Source organism: Notechis scutatus, chromosome 4 (assembly GCF_049901735.1).
Source record: "Notechis scutatus isolate UNSWTSFEM ecotype Mainland chromosome 4, rNotScu1.2, whole genome shotgun sequence".
In the NCBI taxonomy this organism is placed as follows: domain Eukaryota; kingdom Metazoa; phylum Chordata; class Lepidosauria; order Squamata; family Elapidae; genus Notechis; species Notechis scutatus.
In genome coordinates, this window is record NC_142012.1 from 50,411,191 (window position 1) to 50,433,086 (window position 21,896).

At 44.0% G+C, this 21,896-nt stretch overlaps 1 protein-coding gene across 1 annotated transcript in view; it reads right to left on the reverse strand.

Annotated features, from left to right (window-relative positions):
- Positions 1-1,432: 1,432 nt before the first annotated feature.
- The window catches only part of ADGRA3 (adhesion G protein-coupled receptor A3), a 51,541-nt gene continuing 31,077 nt past the window's right edge, over positions 1,433-21,896 (reverse strand). The window contains exons 11-19 of the mRNA XM_026678821.2: positions 18,784-18,945; positions 17,896-18,099; positions 16,076-16,289; positions 15,025-15,233; positions 11,309-11,424; positions 9,641-9,764; positions 7,001-7,146; positions 3,161-3,256; positions 1,433-3,014 (exon numbers count right to left, since the gene is read on the reverse strand). Of these exons, the coding sequence (XP_026534606.1) occupies positions 1,751-3,014; positions 3,161-3,256; positions 7,001-7,146; positions 9,641-9,764; positions 11,309-11,424; positions 15,025-15,233; positions 16,076-16,289; positions 17,896-18,099; positions 18,784-18,945 (2,535 nt within the window). The 3' untranslated portion in view covers positions 1,433-1,750. The remainder of the gene's footprint in view (positions 3,015-3,160; positions 3,257-7,000; positions 7,147-9,640; positions 9,765-11,308; positions 11,425-15,024; positions 15,234-16,075; positions 16,290-17,895; positions 18,100-18,783; positions 18,946-21,896) is intronic.

Below are 21,896 nucleotides of genomic sequence, written 5' to 3' on the forward strand. Positions count from 1 at the left end.
AGGAGAGGTAACAAGCTTTCATTTCCCGGTCATTCCCTCTTTGGGGGGGAACTGGGTGTCCCAATCCCTACATTTTGCTCCCGATCTTTTGGAGTTTTTTTTTTTTTTTGTGCGCGTGCAATTTTGTGTTTTTAAATGGGAAGTTGATGTCAGGACTGGTTGACTAGAATATTAAAATATTCTAATATATCTAACATTATTATTATTACCACCGTGTTTCCTCAAAAATAAGACCCCTATTTATTTTTTGCCACCAAAAAGGCACCAGGTCTTATTTTCAGGGGATGCCATCCACTAACCTCACTTGTGCGCATCGCCCCTGGCCTCCTTTTCGCTGTCAGAGGCCTTCAGGAACTTCTTCTTCTGCGACCAGCAAGGCTTTCCTGAAGACCTCTGAAGCAGATAAGAGAGCTCTGGATCGATCCAGAGCTTTGTGCTACAGAGGCCTTCAGGAAAGCCTGGCCAGCCTTCCTGGTTGCAGAAGAAATGTGCTGGCAAGGCAGGTGTCGGGGTGTGTGAGGCCTGGCTACAACCATCCAAAGGTAAGTAGTAGGGCAGCTCCAACCACCACCACCCAGCTTAATTTTTACCCGTCCACTCTGGAGTGGGCAGGATCTAAATTAGAGCTTATTTTGGGGATAGGGCTTATATTGAGCACACATGTAAAAATCAAGCTAGGACTTACTTTCAGGGTAGGTGGTATTTTCGGGGAAACAGGGTAGATATATTATTAATGTATCAAGAATATTACCCTGCAATCCTGCATTCTAACCACTGAGTCACCCGGGCTGTTCTGGTTGCAAACTGACTAGTTTCTTTTAGCCTAATTGTGAGTTGGGGTCCAAAGCGCTATTTTTGACTCTGCGTTACAGGGAAGACAGGAGACAAGCAAGTGGATGGTAAGTGGTCAGAGTCTGGATACAATTACAGGGCAATGTAATCCATTGGGAGACTGGTAGAACCAAGTGGGAGTGAGATCATCTTGCAGAAAAATCTATCTAAGTGCTTGTTAAAACTTGACATTGACTTGATGACACCCAATCAATCAGTCAGTCAATCAATCCTGTTCTTCACATAATGAACATCTGTGTGGATGTGTGGGGGATGCTTGTGTGTGAGCGTGTGCATAAAACTTGGTTAAATCCAGGGGCTGGCTGCTCTCTTCCCTGTCGATGAGTGTCCAACACTGAATGTAACATTTTCTTGATAAATAACCTATCAAGGCATGTCCAGGTCTTTCAAACACCTAAAAACGCCACATTACTTTAAGCTATCAGAGGGCTTGGACTTTGGCTAGACAGCACACTGCACAGTTGGAGTACAGAGGGTGTCGGATCCCGAGAATAAATCCTATGCATAGCTAGCCAGCCACAGAGTTTATGGCCCGAATGGGGAAAGACGCAAGCCCTAGAACCGCATTTGGTATGTAGCAGAAGTTTAAAACAAGTTATTTATTTTACACAATTAAATACAAAAATGAAATGTATTGGACGTATCAAAGAACGATCTTACATGGAAAGAAAAAAAGAATTTAACTGTCCAAGTTTGGTATCCCAAAACAGATGGTAACAGCAGAACAAAATGTAAAATTGTAAAAATTGTCACTGACGTACTTTCTAAAAGCAGATCCAATGGCAGACCCGCCTTCCCCTCCCCCTTAAAATATCTTCACGAGCCAACCACAAAAAATGATTTGGAGCAGGGAACAAGTTAAAACCTTTAAAAACCCTTTTAGGGATGTTCAGTAGCACTACACAGTAGTTTCATGCTTCCATAAGCCAGTCCTGATATTTCCAGTGCTGTCAGCACTCAGAAATGTCCCATCCTGGGCAATGCTTTTCAGAGGTCCATTCTGGACTGCTAAATTTAAGCCGTAGGACTTCTGCTGCCCTTCCAGCTCGACTGCGATGGGCTTCCTCAGTGGGTCTTTTTTAAAAGTGGGAGGTGCCGCTTTATCAGTGTTCCGGTGTCCTTTTTGAAGAGTGCTATAAGCGTCGCTGCTGTCCAGTTGGCACTGGTTATACTGGCGTTCCCGGTAGGCCAGGTAAGCTCTCCGGGTCCTTGAATGCCCTTCAGCCGTAGTTTGACGTGTCTTAATTAAGCCGTTCTGGACGCTTCCTTCCACGCTGGTGGGGACATCGTACGCGTACTCCCGTAAGACGGTCAGCCTGCTGGCACGATGCCCTTTGCTTCGGTTTTTGTGGTGGCGTCCGGGGTGCCCATTGGTCCGCAAAGGCATCTCCAAAGGGGCCACGTGCATCTTGATCTCGTTGTCTACTGAGTGTTCGGTAAGACTGTTGTCAAGAGGAGGGGGAGGAGGAGGAGGAGGGCCAGGGCTGGGGGCCACCAGGCTCAGGGGGCACTGGGCCGCCGCAACCTGGATATTGGTTAATTTGCAACCCTGCAAGGAGTTTTTTAAACTTGACGCACTCTTGTTCGTGCATGACGACTCTGCGCTGCTGTTGATGCACTTGGCAGGATCTCCCTTTGGGCCACTTGGGCTAGAAGGAGGCTGAACATTGACCTGTACTGAATAGGCGCTCCTTCCGGGGCAGCAGGACATCAACCAAGAATGCCGGACGTCTTCTCTATTAACACCGTGATGGGTTATTAAAAAACTGCTAAGGCACAAAGACAGGGCTCCAAAAAAGCAGCTGAAGACTAAATCCAAAGGGGGAGAGGAAGCAACCGAGAGGGCCCCCAAAGCCCACAGAGCCACATAGAGGAACAAGGTGAGGCTCACGCCGCGAAGTTGCGTGTGGAAGCTGTGCTCATTTTCCAAAGCTACGGTAGAAATCAGAGACACGGACAGAGAATCCTGATTGTTCAGGCTGCCGTGTTCGTTGACGGCCAGGCGCTGCTGCTCTTCGTTGGGTTCCTTCAGCTCAAATTTACGTTCAGGGTGCCTCTTCAGTTGTATAAATATGCTGAGGAAATACATGCAGTTTACAAAAATAATGAAGCCAGCAGGTCCGTAAAAAGCTCCCAAACTTGGTTCCCATGCCATCCAACAGCTGCAAGAAAAAAAGAACAATCTTAAGAAAGGCACTGCCTAGGCAGCCTGTAACCAAGCCTTTACAGCTGCTTCAGATCAGGCAGAAGCAGGTTCTCCACAGCCCCCCCGCCTCCTCCCCCACTAAGTCGGTAAGTCAATACTCACTAGGATGAATGAGGCTTGCTCCCGTAATTTCTTATATTTGCAGCAGCCGTTATCCCGCAAACGATGACAGGGATCCCTCCACCAATTAGGTAGAACCTTAAAAAAAAGAAGGAAGATGCCAACGATTGTTTTAAAGAGTCAGAAATATCAACCAAGGAGAAAATGTGTAGCTCAGGGTTGACATGAAGATTCTTTGGTGCTCTCTGGGGTTGCTTGTTTTCTGGCGGACGTTTCATGGCCCAAACTCGGTGACATCATCAGTGTTAGGAAGGAGTGGGGTTTCTCTCAAAAGACATATAAGCATAAACAATTATCTACAGACTATGCAAAAAGAGACAATCAACAAGCCAAAAAGGGAACGAAAAGACCCCGCCAGCAATCACCACCAGGGTGAGCAGAGTGTCAAGCCCGAAAAACTCCAAGATTAACAACAGACCAACAATCAAGTCAACAATATCTCAATTCAGGAACTGCCAAAGCAGCAAACAGCCCAATCAAATAATTTCTAAGACCACCCCACCCCCCCAACACTAACAGGACAAGCTACTAGAATATAAACGGAAAGCAAAACCCACTCCTTCCTAGCACTGATGATGTCATCTAGTTTGGGTAGTGAAACATCTGCAAGGAAACCACCAAGCTGAGAGAGCACTGAGGAGCCTACAGTCAGGAATATGATTTACCATCTGTGCCCAGGAATGAACTAGAGGAGGCTTCCAAATCACAGTGCCTTTATATTGTTTCAGTGATCGTGAACTGAACAGACCAAAATCAAATGGATTTTTCTCCCCCCACCCCCAATGCTTCCAGTGATGTTTGCCAGCTGGGTTCCTGGATGGACAGATGTATTTTAAGTGGTTGACAACTGCTACTCTCAGCCCACACAAGATGTAAGGGATGGCTTCACCTTTTTACACCTTCTGATTCTCCATAACAAATCCCAGAGAATGGCTAAATCTTTGCTCCCACTGCAACAGGAAGAGGGGGAAGCGCTTTGAGTTCTATCCTAAGACAGGCTATGTGGTACTTCTGTTTTGGGATCAGTTCTTTTGGCATCTCAGGCACAGGAAAACTTCCCATCAGTTTCACTCCTTGTACTTCGGTATTACTTTAGATGATGATCAGGAAATAAAGTTCAATTAAAACCATGGTAATATTTTACTCAATTTTGAGGAAAGCTGATCAGCTTCTGCCACCTTGTGGACAAAGATGGGAGGAAATTATTTTAACGAATAAGGCAGAGCAATATTCCAATGGGAAGCTGTGACCTGGAGCAAGATAAATGACAAATAAGGCTGGCCTCTTCGTTTCTTAGCCTTTTTCTATTTTACACACCCATCCAAAATAGTTTTGAACTTCTTCAAATGGGAGAGCTAGCACATCATATATGCACACAGTAAAAATGTATATGGAGAATAAACCGACATGAATAAATTCCTAATTATCGAGATGTTAGTCTCTGGATAGCTTCATTAGAAGCTTACGATATTTAAAAGAAATATATGCTGGCTAGCAATCTTTCTATGCATGCAGCCAATTTCATTTGCAGGTCCGTTTTTCCTGGTTAAAATTCCATGACGAGCAGTTCAACGTGTTAAAAAAGTTTTGATATCCTGTCTCTGAAGAATTGCATACAGCTTTTCCTATGCATTCTGAAAATGTTATTCACTCTGAAGGCGAATGAAGAGAGTGTCTACTTATATACTTCTCCGTTTTATAAACATTTCTTTTCTGCCATTAAGAATTTCCCTTTCTAACTAAAGAGATACCCCTTATTTGTCATTTAGCTGTTCTCTGTGGGTTATATATGCAAGTGTCACCGAGCAAAATCCATGCGCCATACTGTGGATCATCTAGTTAATAAGAATACATGACATATAGAAGATGCCAAATTATCTGCTGACAAATATTTATATATTCAAGCATTTAAATTTTGCCTTTCTGGAGAGCATTTGCAATTAAGAAATGAAAGGGAAAAAAAAGACTATATATAAAGATCATGCTGTCATAAATCTCAGTTAAGAAAAAAGCAAATGAAACATAACCTTTATGGAAAAGAGCAGGTAAGTACTACACAAAACTCTTATGAGAATAGAATTGTTGTAACTGTCATTTTACCCCCGTTAGGGGCTGAAACTGGATTTAATGCTGGTGACACATAATTAATGAGATTTAATTAGCAGGAAAACAACTAAAGGCAAGAGTTCTTTGAGGAACTGATTAAATTGATGATTAATGAACTGAAAGCCAGTAAGTAGAATCAGAAATTCCAAGAGTTGTCATTGTACCGTTAACAGGGATGTGAAAAAGGAAGAAAGCAGAAGGAAACATTATTGGATAGAAAAACAGTATCTGAAACTGGTATGTGTTACTACCAGGGGAAGGAATGAAACCAATCAGCGTGTATTTATTAAGAAGATGCTGGTTCCAAATGATGTTGAGACAGGAAAACAGATGAACAGAAAGACACCAAATGACCTGTGAATATGGTAGGAGGTGACATGCCATAGGAGAGTAGGAAAAAACAGGAGTTTGGTAGCAATTTTTCCGACCAACCAATTCTATTAAGAGAGATCCAAGTCTTGTATGCCTTTTAATAAAATCTGATGGTCAGAAAAGGTGCTATTGGGCTCCTGATTTCTTTTTTACAGAATAAAGGGTAGGCTATCAGAATCTCTTAAATTAGCCCAATTAGTTAAAACTAAGGAAAAGCTCGTTTAAGAAGCCCATTTAAAAAAAAAAGAAAGATGAAAAAAGAACTGTAAAAATATATTAACAAAATTATATGTTTTTTGAAATGGTTGGTTGTCTTTTGTCTGCTTCAAAGTTACGTTAGCACAAAGATCTTACTTACATCCACATTTCATCAAGGAATTTACTTGAATGGGATGATGACATATGGTTTGCTGAATTATATGTATTTGACTTAATTAAGGATTAAAAGAAATTTCAAAACAGAATCGCGTTTAATTACTGAGTCTACCGCCAGTAATTAACATACGTTTGTTTTTCACTTTAATATGGAAATTATAAAGCAATTATTTCACATATTAAGTTGTTTAAAACAGAGGCATTACAAGCAAATGAGTTTGATCAGCATAGAAGTAAACCAGTGAGAAACTTTCCTGCATTTCTACTTTTGCTACTGCTGATGATTGTCCTTATAATGAAGAGAAACAAAAACGAACACATTTTGTTTCCTTCTCTGAATTCTCCTTCCCAAACAAAACAAAACAAAGCTATCAAGAAATAAAGGCGAATTCTAGATTTCAGCTTTGTCAGAATATTCATGAACTGGCAGAGGCATGGCAACAAGGTCAGCCAATGAATAGGCATAGCAACTAAGTCAGCCCATGAGGGCTGTTTGGAAACTGAACCTGGAAGTAGCCTGGGTGTGGCTCTGGTCTCTGCTCTGAACTCTGAAGCTGCTGCTTTTTGCTTGTAACTTTACCATGTTGGAAGAATCTATTATTGGTATTGTAAACTTTACTTCAAATGTTATTATGTATATAAAGAAGTTAACGAATCTCGCTAAATCAGTCATCTATGTGTGCTTTCTGGATCTAAATTTCCGCTGCAAAATCTAACAAGCTTCAACATATTCACTGGGTGTTAAAACTAGTTGAGACAGGTAGCAATTTGTCTTTTTGCAAGCGGTCAAAGGAGGGAGTCAAGATCCTGTCCATGCCTGTGGACTCTTTTGACTTCCCCAACATCGTCCTTGGTCTTTTGAGAGAACTCTAATTTGGCACCAGGATTTCGATGCCGCCATCAAACTTGGTCCAGTCGAGCTACGGAAAGAGGATTGCCATCCCATGGAATCGATTGCTGGCTTCTCACCTCAACATCGGCCTTGGCGGAGGAGGCGGTTCTCCGGGATCTTGGCACCGCTTGGCTTTTCTGGTGACTTGCTTGTAGATGTTCCTAGAGGTGAGTCCCATCCACAGCAAGGTGGCAAGGGTGGAGTAGTGCAGGATTATCCCAACCTGGAAAAACAGCCACCCAAAAACTCCACGTCAAACACGAGACCATTTCCCCCCCCACCTCTTCACACTCTCACGATTCTCCAGCAGTTGCAGTTTTGCAAGCAATAAACCGGTAAAGCTTGGTAAGGAACAGAAGGGTCATTTGCAAAGCCGCTGTTGGGGTCATCAAACTAAAGAACTTGCTCTGTTTTCAAAACAGATGCATTTATTACACTTTTGATTTATCTTTCTAGCATATTTTAAACACTGCTTTGTTCTACTGTTCAGAAATCCCTTCACGAAAAAGAATATGATTATAATGGCAGCCGATATTGATGCTGATCCAGGAAACCAGCGATCTGCGTAACACTTCACAACACACAAGACACCCTGTTTCCTATTCCTTGGCATCAAACATCTTCTCCTCAAACTATCATTAAAGTACCTCGATATCCATGCTTTGCTACGAAATTATGTGGTCAGGCTTAGTTTTTGGGGAGGAAAATAAAGGGGGAATAAAATTCCTACCAGCAATCCATTGGTATTCATCTGGCTAGCATCCTATCAGTGTGTGAGAGAGTGGAGGGCTGTTTGGAAACTGAAAGAGTATTTGCTGTGTGAGCAAGGAGGAGACAGCAAGGAGGAGACAGCAAGGAGCCTGGGTGTGGCTTAGCTCAACTGTTCTGTACTAAAGCTGGTTGCTGCCGTGAAACTGTAACTGAAACTTAAACTCCTCTCCTCTGCTTATGTTTTGCATTTGGGACAGATTTCTTTTCGGGGAGTAGAACTCCTTAGCATCAGAGCAGGTTAATAATAAGAATATAGGAAATACTCTAAATGCTCTGATGGTCATTTCGAAAAATCCTTTCTTAGTGAGCCCCTAGAAGCCAAATGTCAAGTTTGTAAGCTTTACGGTTCTGGAGGTTTTGTGATGATACATGAATGGTATTTCGCTTTTATATAGAGAGATTCATCTTGTTATAGCCCCTCCCCCCCAAAAAGAACCCCAAAAACAAAACAAAAGGGGGGCATTCTTGCTCAGGCCAAACACCATGTTCCGTAAAGGGAGGAGGGACCACGATAAAAACACGAGAATTTAAGGAAATACAGTAAACCTGATTATGCCCCCCTGGTATTTAATGACACCTTCATTTTCCCCTCCCAGAGAAATGGGCTAAACTCTGGGAGTGCCCCAGGGTTTATGGCCCTGCTCCGCAGAACTAGAAGGGGAAGTTTCCCATTACAAATGTCAAAGTACAAATGATGTACGACACGCTGGCTTAAGTGGAACATATTTTGTTGTTGTTGCACATTAGTAAGAAATAGAAAGCAGAAGCTTTTGCAAACCTTGATGCTAACAACCTCTGGCCCCAATCCACAGAAGAGCCATCGAGGAAACAATTCCCATGTTTTGTTTTGTTTTGTTTTTTAAGATTACTCATTAACAAAGCAAACACCGACCGATCTCCTCCTGCAAAGGGGACCTTCCCAGATTTGTCAGGGGCCTTCGTGGCAGCTGACAGAATCCGGCAGTTGAACCTCCCCTCGTTGAAAGCAGGTTGGGGAAGGCCGCCATAAATCAAAAGCGCAGGAGTGTGGTGCATTTTCTGTTCTCAGGACCTTGTCTTGGGAGTCCCTTTGACTTTTGGCTGAAAGAATGAATGGCTGTCATTAATCAAAATAAGGGCCAAGCGAAGAGCGTCTTAACTGCCCGAGCTCTTCACTTGAGATCTCACAGCAGCTCTTCTGCAGCCGTAAAACAAGCCCGAGCCCAGCTCTGTAGAAGCAGACAAGAGACTACAGAACTCACATACCCAGGGACACAGTTACAGGCTGTCTCAGAAGATCTTAACCAATAAGAGCTGCTCATCGAGAAGATTCTTGTAATCTATTCACCCATTATCTACACAAGCCATGTTTTCTTTTCCTCCACACCCTGCCTTCCAATATTACAGGGAGCTGAGGAAGGGAACCGTAGCTCGTGAAGGCTGAGACTTTTTTTAAAAAATAGAATTATAATAAATTATTATATCACCTGAAAATATGCTCCCAGACTCCTAGTCCTGCATCTTGGAATGGAAATTGTTTGAAAAATAAAACTGATGCCCTGAATGTAAAGTTCCAGAAAATGAACAGTTAACACTGGTTTTTTTTTTGTTTTTTTTTTAAAAATACTCTAATCAGGTTGATGAGGGACTGGAGACTAAAACATACTAAAACGGTTGCAAGAACTGGCCTGGCTAGTCTAGGGAAGAGAAGGACCAGGGGAGACAGGAGAGCAGCCTTCCAGTATTGGAAGGGCTGCCACAGAAAGGAAGGGGTCAAGCTGCTTTCCAAAGCACCCGAAGGCCAGACAAGGAACAATGGATGGAAACTGAACAGGGAGAGATTCAACCTGGAAATAAGGAGAAACTTTCTGATCATGAGAACAATCAACTCTTTCACTAATGGACTTCATTCTTTGAGGGTTTTTTTCTTCTTTCCCTGAAATTTTTCCAATACGCATTTCACTTACCGCTTGGCAGATGCTGGTATGTTTGGTCTGGGTTATGCCTCCAACAAACACCACGCATGTCAGGAAAATATGAAAGCTGAGGTTTATTAACATGTGCCAGCTTTTAAGACTGATCTTGATGACACTGTGGATTGAAAACAAAAATAAAACAGTTATTTTGCAGACAATCCTAAACATTGATCAATTTAGACAAAGAAATTATTTGTAATTATGGTCCCCCAAAACTTGAAACTATCCTGGGAAACTCAAATAATCAGTGCAAAAACATATTTACAACCATGAAATCAGATGCCTTTATAACAGCAGGGAAAAAAGCCAAAACCAGGCAGCATTATCAGCTAAGGCACACTGCTTTTAACAATCAGGGAAGGTTTACTACTGTAACATGAGTAAAATTACCTTCTGCTCCTGTAAATTGCAAATTTACCCCTTTTAGAATGCTCACTTTCCATGAAACAATCCTGCTTGCTTAATTTATGTAAACATTCTAGAACAATGCCAATACTTTTCAGAGTTTAGCTGAAATTCAGCAGTGGGTTGGTTTCTTTGAAAATTCTCTGGTATTATTCATTTCTTACTGACATCTTTCTGAAGTCAGGTTAGGCTAAATTTTTAGAACCACCTCATATATTAGAGTTGCTCAATCTATAAATGTGAGGAAGGGGTAACGGTTTGCCCAATTTTAAATTGTTTTATTTGCCCCTCTGTATTTAGGATGCTGTTATCAGTCCAAAATTAAGTCATGAAAAAGCAAAATATTAAATGAATGAATTTTGCAAGCATTCTGTAGAGCTGCAAAGAAATGCTGGAACCACGTAACTCTTTTTTAAAAGATGTACCAGCAAGGTTATACAAATATTTCAAAATAATGAAAGCCCAGAAATAACCCAATCTCTGCCCAAAGCATCAGAATGGGTCCCAATGTAAGGAGAAATAAAAAAAATAAATGAAAATGTTAAGCAGACTTTAGCATTATAGATTATGAGCTTATGGTATAAGACAGAGGTCTCAAAACTTGGCAACTTTAAGATTTGTGGCCTTCAACTCCCAGAATTCTCCTGGATGGAGAATTCTGGGAGTTGAAGGCCTCAAGTCTTAAGGTTGCCAAGTTTGGGGACCCCCGGTATAAGACACATTACAAAGCCACATTATCACTCTTTGATGATTTAATACCCTGAATTTAGCAATATTACAGCCTTCTGGCTAATTCAACGTGAAGCTCTATATTTTCAGCATTAACCTTCACACATACATAGATAGAGCAGGCTGATTTGGTTAAAGCAAGGGTCTTCAAACTTGGCCAGTTTAAGACTTGTGGACTTCAACTCCCAGAATTCCCGAGCTAACAGTACTGGAGGAGGAAGGGGATCACTACAACTGTCATAAATAGGAGTCAGCTGCCAAATGCCTGAATTTTGATCATGTGATTGTAAGGATGCTGCAAATGGTCATAAGTGTGAAAAGAAAAATGGTCCCAAGTCTTTTTTTTTTGCCCAGTGCCATTGCAACTTTGAACATTCAGTAAGTGAACCATCGTAAATCGAGGACTATCTGTGCCTTAGTGCTTTGAAGCAAGATGTTTGGTTAGTGCCAGTTGCACCCCCTCCCTCACACAAATGCCGGTTGGTTTAATCCAAGGGAATGAAGATACATTCAGGATTCTGCTACCTGTGGTGATAGATGTAGCTACACTGGATCGTCAAGAGGCACATCAGCAGAACCACAGCAGACACATAGACAACGGGGTGGAGGAGACCAGCTGACTGGGTGTACCCTGTCAAATCCTGACAGGCAAAGACAACAGGACACAATGCACAACGTTAGTCCGATCTGGGTCACCATTCTCACATCAGGATGATTACAAGTTAAACATTAGACCAGGTTGAGAAGATCCTGCAACTTTTGAGGAGAGCCAACGAGGCGACATTTGATAAGGCAGGTCGTTCCTCCCACCCTTTCGGCAAGGGGAAGCGACTGAAAGTTGGATCACAATGCACAGAGCATATAGGATATGAAAAGAGAGAGACACATCCCCGATCTCTGGAACCAAAAACGTATATTGTTCACTAAGCTTTCATTAGCCTCTGCTAACATCGTCAGAGTGTGAAAGTACCGTTAAGGAGATGGGTGTCTTTCTAGAACATTAACCAATGGCCGTTGTGCACATGACTTGGAGAGCATTCTGTCTGGTTCCCTCCCTCATCCAACGGACCTTCCGTCTTAAAGGCCCCTTTGGTTTGTCCACTAGATTCATTGGTTGCTTTGCTCGTCTCTGCTCTTCTTGCAGGATCTTTCTTGGTGCCTCAATGCTTGGTAGGCCAGTAGCAGTTCAATATGTCTATTGATGTTATATATGTTATATTACCATTGGTTACTGTTATCTAAAGGCACATATCTCCTTAATGGTAGTTTCACACTCTGACAATGTTAGCAGAGGCTAACAAAAGCTTAGTGAATAATATAGGTTTTTAGTTCCAGAGAATGGGATGTCTGTCTCTTTTTTCAGTTTTACCTGCAACTTGTATTTTTAAAATAGTTTCATATATATCTATATATATAGCTCATATATATACACACACACACATACATACATATAGATATAGATAGACACACACACAAATTATGCTCTGTGCATTGTATGTATGTATGTATTTATTTTAAGGAGGCCAGCAGACAGGTCCATTCAGGGGTGGGATTCAAATTTTTTAACAACCGGTTCCTTGCGCGTGGCTTAGGTGGTGGGTGTGGCTTGGTGGTCATGTGACTGGGTGGACATGCCTTGGTGGTCATGTTATTGGCTGGGCATGGCCAACTCAATATCACTCACATCGAGGCATGCATCTCCTCGCCTGGCCTCTCATGACTGTGGGGATGCTGTAACAGTCGTAAGTGTGAAAAATGGTCATAAGTCACTTTTTTCAGTGCCATTGTAACTTTGAATGGTCACTCCACACAAGCAAAGTACCAGCAAAGGAGGAGAAAAAAACTTCAGAGACATTCCTGAGACAGGAAGTCTAGTCCTGCCAAGAATGTAATAAGGATTAACGGAGAGGCAGTTCCTATAAGCAACACCAGAATGTTTCCTTCCTGCCTTCCTTACAGGATTAGGCCAGTAATTTCTTCTAACAACTGGTTCTCCGAACTGCTTAGAATGTTAACAACTAGTTCTAGTGAATAGGTGTGAACTGGTAGAATCCCACCGCTGGGTCCATTGCAGTGGTGGGATTCAAATTGTTTTTCCACCGGTTTGGTGGGCGTGGCTTGGGCATGACTTGGTGGGTGTGGCACTTTGCCTAACGCATGGGCGCAGCTTTCCCCACACCAACTGAGGCCCGCAGTGCCAATCAGCTGAGAGGAGAAAGAAGAGAAAAGCGCAGGGGCTGCTGCGCCTTTTCTCTTCTTTTTAGAATTTTTTTTGCTCCTCTCAGCTGATCGTCGGGAGGCCTTTTTTAAAAAAAAAAACAAAAAAAAACTACCGGTTCGGCCAAACTGTTCCGAAGCGATCGCATACCACCCCTGGTGCATCGGCATCTTACTGGCAGGATTAGCAAGATCACAGCATCCATCGTGGGCAAAGTGTGATATGGAGATAAAAATGCTGGGCCCAAAACTAGCGCTGGATATCAATGACAGACAGGAATGCTTGCAATCACGTGTGTCATAGCAGGATGAAATGCACTGGCACAGCGATGGAAAAAATGGTGCAACAGAAAAAGCTCAAAACAAGAACAGGGCAGATCACAAAAACCAAACAGCATTCGTGGGGTGCTAATCTCTGAGAAGAGGAGAAGCAAGGAGGCTCTTCTCTTCAAAACCCAAGTGACTTTGGAACCATCCTCTCAGCCCATCGCATTTTTCCAAGAGGGATTTGGGGGGCGGGGGGAGATAGGAGGGAGGGAGGAGCCTCACTTCCCTGATTTGTGAGGATATAAATCTAAAAGATATTATTCAAAGCCTCACCATTGTTCATGCTTATTAAAAGCAATTCGTAAAAGGGCTATGGGAATCAAAGGGGAAGAGGAAAGGACTGTCAATTAACTTATTAAAACAGCTAAAATCCCCCATTAAAGGAGGAATTTTTCTTCATAGCACATTTAAGTGCCATATACTTTTTTTTTTTAAAGACTGAATACCAATTAAAGTTTTGAGTCAATGATCTTGCAGATCCCAAAGACCCTGGGAAATGCTTTTAAATATTTGGAATTGCTACAAAGAGCACCGGTTTTCTTTTATGATGTTTTTTTAATGGGCCGTGATCTGTCAGGTCCCTTCGTTTGTCTCCTTCGTCCTTTCCTATTTAATGGAAGAGTTTGCCATTTCAGAACTTGGTGGCCGCATCTGCCTCTTATATGTCCGCAAGCCGCTCTTTTGGGTTCCAGGTAGTCCTTGGCTCAAAACCACGACTGAGCCCAACATGGCTGTCGCTCAGTGAGACAGCCGAGTTGAGTTTCCTCCCGTGTTACAACTTCTGCTTGCTGTGGATGTTTTAAGTGGATGGATGCGGTTATTAGGTTAGCAACCCCAGCTGTGAAGGGAATCTGGCTTCTCCGTTGACTTGGAGGTAGCCAAAGGGATCACATGAACACCCTCCCCCCGGAGACACTGCAACTGTCGTAAGTACCAGCCAGTTGCCCGTCTGAATTTGGATCACATGACCACGGGGATGCTGCAATAGTCATAAGGGTGATAAAATGGAAGTGAGTCACTTTTTTAAAGGGTTGTTTAACTTCAGATGGCCACTAAATGAATGGCTGTTAAGCCGAGGACTACCTGTAGGAAGCCTGGGCTGCGGGGTTTCATTCCAGCAAAAAGGAAGGAGAGGGATTTGAGCCTAGCTAAAGGTAAAGGTTCCCCTCCTTGCACATATGTGCTAGTTGTTTTCCGGCTCTAGGGGGGGGTGATCATCTGTTACAGAGCCGAAGAAGAGCCAGCGCTGTCCGGAGATGTCTCCATGGTCATGTGGCCGGCAGAACTAAAAGCCTTCAAAGGCGCACGGAGAAACACTGTTCCCTTCCCACCAAAGGGGTCCCTATTCTCCTACTTGCATTTTTTCGGCAGAAGCTGGGACAAGGAACGGGAGCTCAGTCCGTGATGCAGCGCTGGGGATTCAAACAGCTGAACTGCCAACCTGTCTGATCAACAAGCTCAGCGTCTTAGCCACTGAGCCACCGCGTCCCCTTGAGCCTACAACTCTTAAAATCCACACCATCTCTCCCACCCTGCACAATCCTCTGTGAAGGGCCGCCATGGAGGCTCACCTACCCAGCAAAGTGAATCCTGGCAGGTTTATACACCTTGACATTAACCAACGAACCATGGCCTCCGTCTGAATAATGTTATCAGGGTGTCTCTCCCCCCCCTTAAAAGAAACTAGGGAAACTCACCATCAGGACCGCGTAATTGCTCAGGGAGGAACACTGCATGGCGGTGACGTTTTCATCCGAGAAAAGGATACGGCAGCCGTCCGACTTCCAGCCGCCTTGCCCGTTCAGCAAACCGAAGTCCCACTGAGCCGCCACTGCTTCGGGGCCGTGTGCAAGGCGCCTCAAGGTCACATTGATGGGGACACCCTGATAGGGCGGGCTTACGCCGTCTTGTTTGGTTATAAAGAAAGAAAAGGGGGGGAAGGGGGAGGGGGTAAAATTTTATGCACAGGTTAAAATTAAAGCAACGGCATTTCCAGAATGAGGATAGAGTAGGGCAGGGTTATCAACCTCCAGGTCGTGGGGTGCTTAGATCTGGCCTGCGGGGCCGCCATGGAAACAGCGAAGGACCAGCCCACGGTGCTTCTGCCGGCAAAAGCAGAGCTCCTGAATTTTGTTTTCGGTTGCCATGGTCTCCTGCAACCTTCTGCCAGTGAAAACGGAGTGCTCTGGCCACCACAGGCACCGACACGAGTGACATCAAGCTGGCCAGGCCCCTCCCGCTCCCCCCGAGGTCAAACACAACCCTGATGCGGCCCTCAATGAAATCGAGCGTCAGCGTTCCAATAAAATTCCCCATTTCATTCAACACTCAGAAACAAAGTTCATCCAAGGAAGGATTGATTGAGGAAGTCACCCTGGCACATCTGGGAAAAGCCAAATCTGAGAGTTCTGGGTTTCCCCTTCCCAACTGAGAGTCACAAAACCCCTCCCCTGCACCCACCAGTCCATCCCATGACCCAGTCAACCATCGTCCCAACTGGAGACCTCCCTCCAAACACTCCTTCCCAGGGGCAAGGTGACTTGTCCTTGACTTTATGAAAAGAATGTGGTTGAGTCCAATCTTTTCCTACTCTATGCAACTCCCCCCTCCCAAATTCCCAGGCACTAAGATGTGGCAGCTTCGAAGCATCGAAGTAAAATATGGCTTCAAAGCTGATATCGAGTTTGACACCCTGCACCCTGGAGTAGGGGATACAAGAGGGGGTTGAAAGCCTGCTCAGGAGCAAACCTGCTTTGGTGAGAATGACTGGGGTCACCACTGTCAGGCGTTTCCTGTCGGCGGTCAAAGTCGTGGAATTGCCCGTCGATGGGAAAAGTTTCCCATTTCGGAAGGCGATCAGCTGGAGCCGGTAGAGAGCGTCTTCCATGGGCTGGATTTCCCTTTTGTGCCTCTGGGAAAACAAGGCCGGGGGCAGCTGGATGGAAGCCTCCACAACTGTGTTCTAGCAAAAGAAAGCAGGAAGCAGTGTTAGCATAGGGCACAGGTAGTTCTTGAGTTACGACGTTTCATTGAGTGGAAGATACAACAGCAGTGGGGGGGGAAAACTGACCGATGACCTTTTTTTTTCCCCCAGGAGCCCCGGTGGTTAGAAGGCAGCACTGCAGGCTGACTCTGCCGACTGTCAGCAGTTCGATCTTGACCGGCTCAAGGTTGACTCAGCCTTCCATCCTTCCAAGGTCAGTATCAACGGGTGGCACGTAAGTCTAAGTGCTATTTATTTAGATTTATTTATACTGCTGCCTATTCGCACATGGCGACTCAAGGCAGCTTACAAGAATATAAAAACATCACATAAAAAACAATAAAACTAATGGACCATATATAATAAAATAAAATAACCCCCAGCCCCAGTCTCCTGGGGTCACGTGATCTCCTTTTGAGACCTTCGGACAAGCAAAAGCAACGGGGAAGCCTGATTCACTGAATGACCCAGTTACTAACTTATCAGCTGCAGTGATTCGCTTAAGGACTGTGGCAAGAAAGGTTGTAAAATGGGACAAAACTCACTTAAGAAGTTTTGCTTAGCAACAAGTTGGGCTCGATGGCGGTCGTAAGCCGCATAAAAGCAGTGCTTTGAATGGGCCACCTCTGCCTTGAATATGTCCAGCTCCTCCTCAACAGCAACAGAGGCTGGGCAAAAAAGCTTTCCATAAAACTGAGGAGCCCCAAAGGATCCCAAGAGTTCGGCATAATTTGACACAGGGTCTCTTCCTGAGAACGTGGCAGTTTCATGCTAGAAACCAACCGCTGTTTTGTTAAGGGGAGAGTTTGGGAGGCTAAACTAATGGACAACCACAGCCTAGTTTGGGCCTCCAAACACTTTCCAGCCTAGTTCATACAGTGCACCAAGCTGTAGTTGGTGTAACTATGATTTGCTGGATTGATACCACTGATTAGGTTCATCTCGTCCTCCCAACACCAAGTTTCATTGACAAGTTATGTTAATACCCAGAAGCCCATCCTCACAACAAATGCATCACAGATTGATAAACCGACACATCTGCTACTACTCAGCCTACGGTCACAAGGGATAGCATTGCTTGCAAGTCCCAGTTATTACGAGTGTAAGGCCACCCTCTGCCCAACAATTTTATCAGTCAGTATTCGGCAAACCACACCACGGTTGTTGTTATGCATCTAAACATGAACGTATTGTTACAGATTTCTTTCTGCTCAAAACAATCACAATGTTTGTGTAAAGAGATGTAATGCTTAAGGCTTGTTTGGATAATCTTATTGTCCAATTTCTTTATTTACAAACATAGACATATATGTGCATGTACAGGAGGTAGGTATATGAGTGTACATGTATATATAACTGGGCTTAAAAGTCATATATAGTTAGTTTTAAAACAACGACGAGATCTATTCGTATAGAAAAAAAATAACAGGCTGGTTTCAGGCTAACCTTCTCCCCAATCTATTCATGTACAAAGGTTGTGGTTGGAATTGGCAGCATCTCCAAATGCTCCAATGCTTGAGGGCACCAGGAACACAAATACAAGCACGTGCATCCATGCGCATACGCTCACACAGCTTTTATTCACCTTCAGTGCGAGGCTTGACAGCGTATTTGAGACGTTGCATTTAAAGCCCAGCTGCTTGTCCAGGCTGCCCTCCAGGTCTCTTCGTCCGTAGTCAGAGAAGCCTGAGCGATCTGCCGCGGCCATTTTTTGGAATACCGTGCAGGTCATGCCAGTAAAGCTGGAGCCCTTTATTACGTAAGCTTCCACTGCAATATTTGGAGAATACTGTTGAAATAAAACAACACAAAACAAAATTCTGGGCTGTGTGGCAAATTAGCTCCCCAAACACCACCAAATTGTTAGAATAGAAAACTTCCACGCTCTTATTGTACCCTATGACTATTATTAAGTGTTGCACCTGATGATTCTTGACTCTTGATGAATGTCTCTTTTCTTTTATGTACACTGAGAGCATTTGCACCAAGACAAATTCCTTGTGCGTCCAATCACACTTGGCCAATAAAGAATTCTATTTCTATTCTATTCTCTATGTGTGTCTCTATGTGTGTCTGCATACACTCTGTAAACCACTTAAGTGATCTGCAAAGCACTGCAAAGCGGTATAGAAGTGCTATTGCTATCATATGATCAAGAAGAAGAAAACACCATGAAGTCACCAACATGCTGCTGCTACCCAAGTGCCTCATCACTCCCACAGGGAAGGGGGAGGGGAGATCTTATTCCCCCTAGGCAGCCTTGCCTTGATCTGTCTCATTTCTGGATGCTTCTCTTTCCCCCAGGCCAAATGCAGCCCCCTCCCCACCACCCTTCAGCTGACTTTTCAGAAGTGTTACAAGGCCGATAAGACAGAATTCTGATTCCTTTTCAAACAATGTCAGTGAAAATAAAATGCAGCCTTGATTCGATCCTCAGGGGTCTCAAATGGAAAACAAAACTCTTCGTCCTTACCGTCGAGTAAACCTGAGCCCCGTTAGCCAGCCGGTAGGTTGCAATCTTTTGTAAGCATTGTACAACTCTAGTACAGGCCTTGGCTTCTCTCTGGGCCATCCACAGGATGTGTTCATCGGCCAGCATGATGTTACTAGCAATATCCACCATCACGTCCCCCAGCTGTCAGGGGAAGAGCAGAAGAGGGGCCAGTCTCAGCTCTGGCATCATTTTGCAGAGAGATTCCCCAAAGGTTGATTACACGTATATGCCGGCGTATAAGACGACCGGCGTATAAGAGGCGACCCCCAACATTTCCACTCAAAATATAGTTTGTTATATACTCGCCCCCTCTTCCGCACGCCTCTTCCACTTTTGCACTTTTTTTTTTTTTTTTGAGGCACTTTTGTCTACCGTGGAAGCAGAATCCCGTGAAGCTGAAAGGAGCAGCCAGCCTTCTCCCAGCTCCCAAGGAACGAGGCTCGCACCGCACGGGCTCCGCTGAGGTATCCGGCTGGGGCTGTCAGGAGTTGTTACCGCTGGCGCGGCTCCACTTGGCCCCAGTCAGCGTTGCCTCGGGAAGGGAAAGGCAAAAAGGAAGAGCCGCGGCGGCGCTTTGCAATGGCAGCAGCGGCTCCTGGTTTTGCCTTTCCCTTCCCGAGGCAACGCGGGACTGGAGCTGCGGAGCGCGCCAGTGTGTAATAACTCCTGACAGCCCCAGCCGGATACCTCAGCGGAGCTCGGGCGTGCGAGCCTCTGCTTCTTGGGAGCTGGGAGAAGGCTGGCTGCTCCTTTAGCTTCCACGGATCATTCAAATCAGCACTAAAGTGCCTCAGCCGCGGGCAGCCGCAGTGCTTCCCAATTACTTTGCGGCGTATAAGGCGACCCGGCATGCTAAAGAGCCAAACCCCCAATTGGGGGCATCTTTTTCAGGGGCAAAAAAGTCGTCTTATGCGTAAGCCAAATACGATGCAATTACACACACACACACACACACACACACACCATTCTCCATTCAAGAAACTCGGTATGTTGTGTCTTGATCCTCACTTTCCATTTATGTTATCATTCATTCAAACTCACAAGTTGGAAAGGACAAACCCGCCCTTGGGTCTGAATTTAACCCTTGGTCATGTCACATATTCCATGTATATCTTCAGTCTGTTTTTGTCCTCTCAGCGATTTTTGTTTTTAATGACAGGGCTTTAGCTGTTTATTATACCCAGGTTTTGTTTTCACGGTTTCCCTAGCCTCAAAACTCAATTGGTTCTTCAGCAGTACTTACTGTGCCTTTCCTATAGATTAGGAAATACTTACCCAACAAATGGAACATAATTCTTAATAATAGTTGGTTATAATTGCCCATTTGAATAATATACTGAACGGAAAGCTTTTGGGTGTCCTAAAAAAAGGCATAAGTAGGGGATTTTTTTCCCAAAAGCATAACATAAATATAAAGTTTGTGTTTGCAAAAATAGGAATTATGTATTGGATTGTGTTTTTTTTTTTAATTAAAAAAGGGATACAATGGGGGTGGAATTAAAAGGCAGTTCTCTTGCTTATAAGGCTATGGAGCTAAATTTTCAAATATGTATTTAGAGTTTAGTCAAATCTGAAAAAAGGTTTTTCAGGATGCTGGGAATCGAACGAAGCATTAATGTTTCATAAACTCCTGTGGTTGTTTATTCCTAGAGAAGAATGTGTGAAGCATTAATCTTTGACTGAGCAAAATGTTCATCGTGGGAATGCCCAGGTTTTATCCACCTCTCAACCAAGGGGGGGGGCATTTAATTAGAATCAGCCTAATAAAACTAGCAATGTTTATAACAATAAATTTGTTCATGATTTTATTTTGAGTTGTCTGCTTTTTCGGAAACAGGAAACCCACGGAAATTAACAGGCAATGTTAAAAGTAGCTGGACCGGTCCTGTAATTGCTTAGGTGAACAGGTGTGTCTCAGTTTTTTTTCTGAAAGAGGGCCAGGTAAGACCAGACTTCACTTCTCTCAGGAGTGCAACAGGCTTTGAACTTAGTCAGCATGAAAGATCAGGGCCCAATCTGGATGGGATCCCCCTGTGCTATAAAAGGAAGGGAGTCCGTGCAGGAAAAGGCTACCCTCTTCATCTCCCTGAAGGAGGGGAAGTTCCACGAGAAGTTATTATGGGACAGAAAACCAGAATTCCCCATTTCAGTACCAAACTAAATCTAAACTGAAGACCAATAAAGGAGAATATCTGTAGCTCAGGGTTGTTGACCTGAGAGGTCCGTGGTGCTCTCTGAGCTTGCTTGTTTTCTGGCAGACGACTCAGGACCCAACTAGAGAACGTCATCAGTTCTAGGAGGAAGTGTGGCTTGCTGTCACTCTGTATTCAAGAAACTGCCAAAGAAGCCAACAGCAAGCAGCCCAAGCAAAGAACCTCCAAGGCCACCCCTCACCAACACTGACAGGACAAGCCACCAAAATGTAAACTGAGAGTAAACCCCACTCCTTCCTAGCACTGATGATGTTACCTAGTTTGGGCCATGAAATGTCTGCAAGAAAACAATCCAGCTCAGAGAGCCCTCAAGCTGAAGACTGTCAGCAAATTTAAGCCCATCCTTGGTTGCCTGGAATTATTCAGCTGCTCCATGGGCTTAAGCTTTCCCCATGGCTGGAAAGTGTGACTTACAACTAGTTATATGGTGTACTTTTTCCTCCCTCACTCTCATTTGAATTTCATGAGGTACAATTAATTTTCTCCTGGAGACAAACAGCTCTTCCCTTCCTGCTAATTGAGTAAAGTGGAACAAACAAGTTGTTCAAGAATATTTTTTTTTTTAATCAAGAATTATGCCCGCATCCCTTGGCCTTTAAAACTGTCTGGCAAACATTCCACTGAGTACTTCCCTGGTTTGAATTGGCAATGCCAGAAGCAACGAGTGTGAGCGTTTTGGCACTGCAAAACACACACTATAGGTGGTCTCTCTGGCAAAATCTCCCACTAGTCTTCCAGGTGGTTTTGTTCCGTTTTAATATACTTCAGATTTGTACAAACGGAGGGAATCTATCCTTTGAAAGAATTAGTGAAGGGAGCCAGAATTACATAGAAATTTTAAGTTTAATTCAGAAAGCAGTTGATGTGATTACTCCTCAG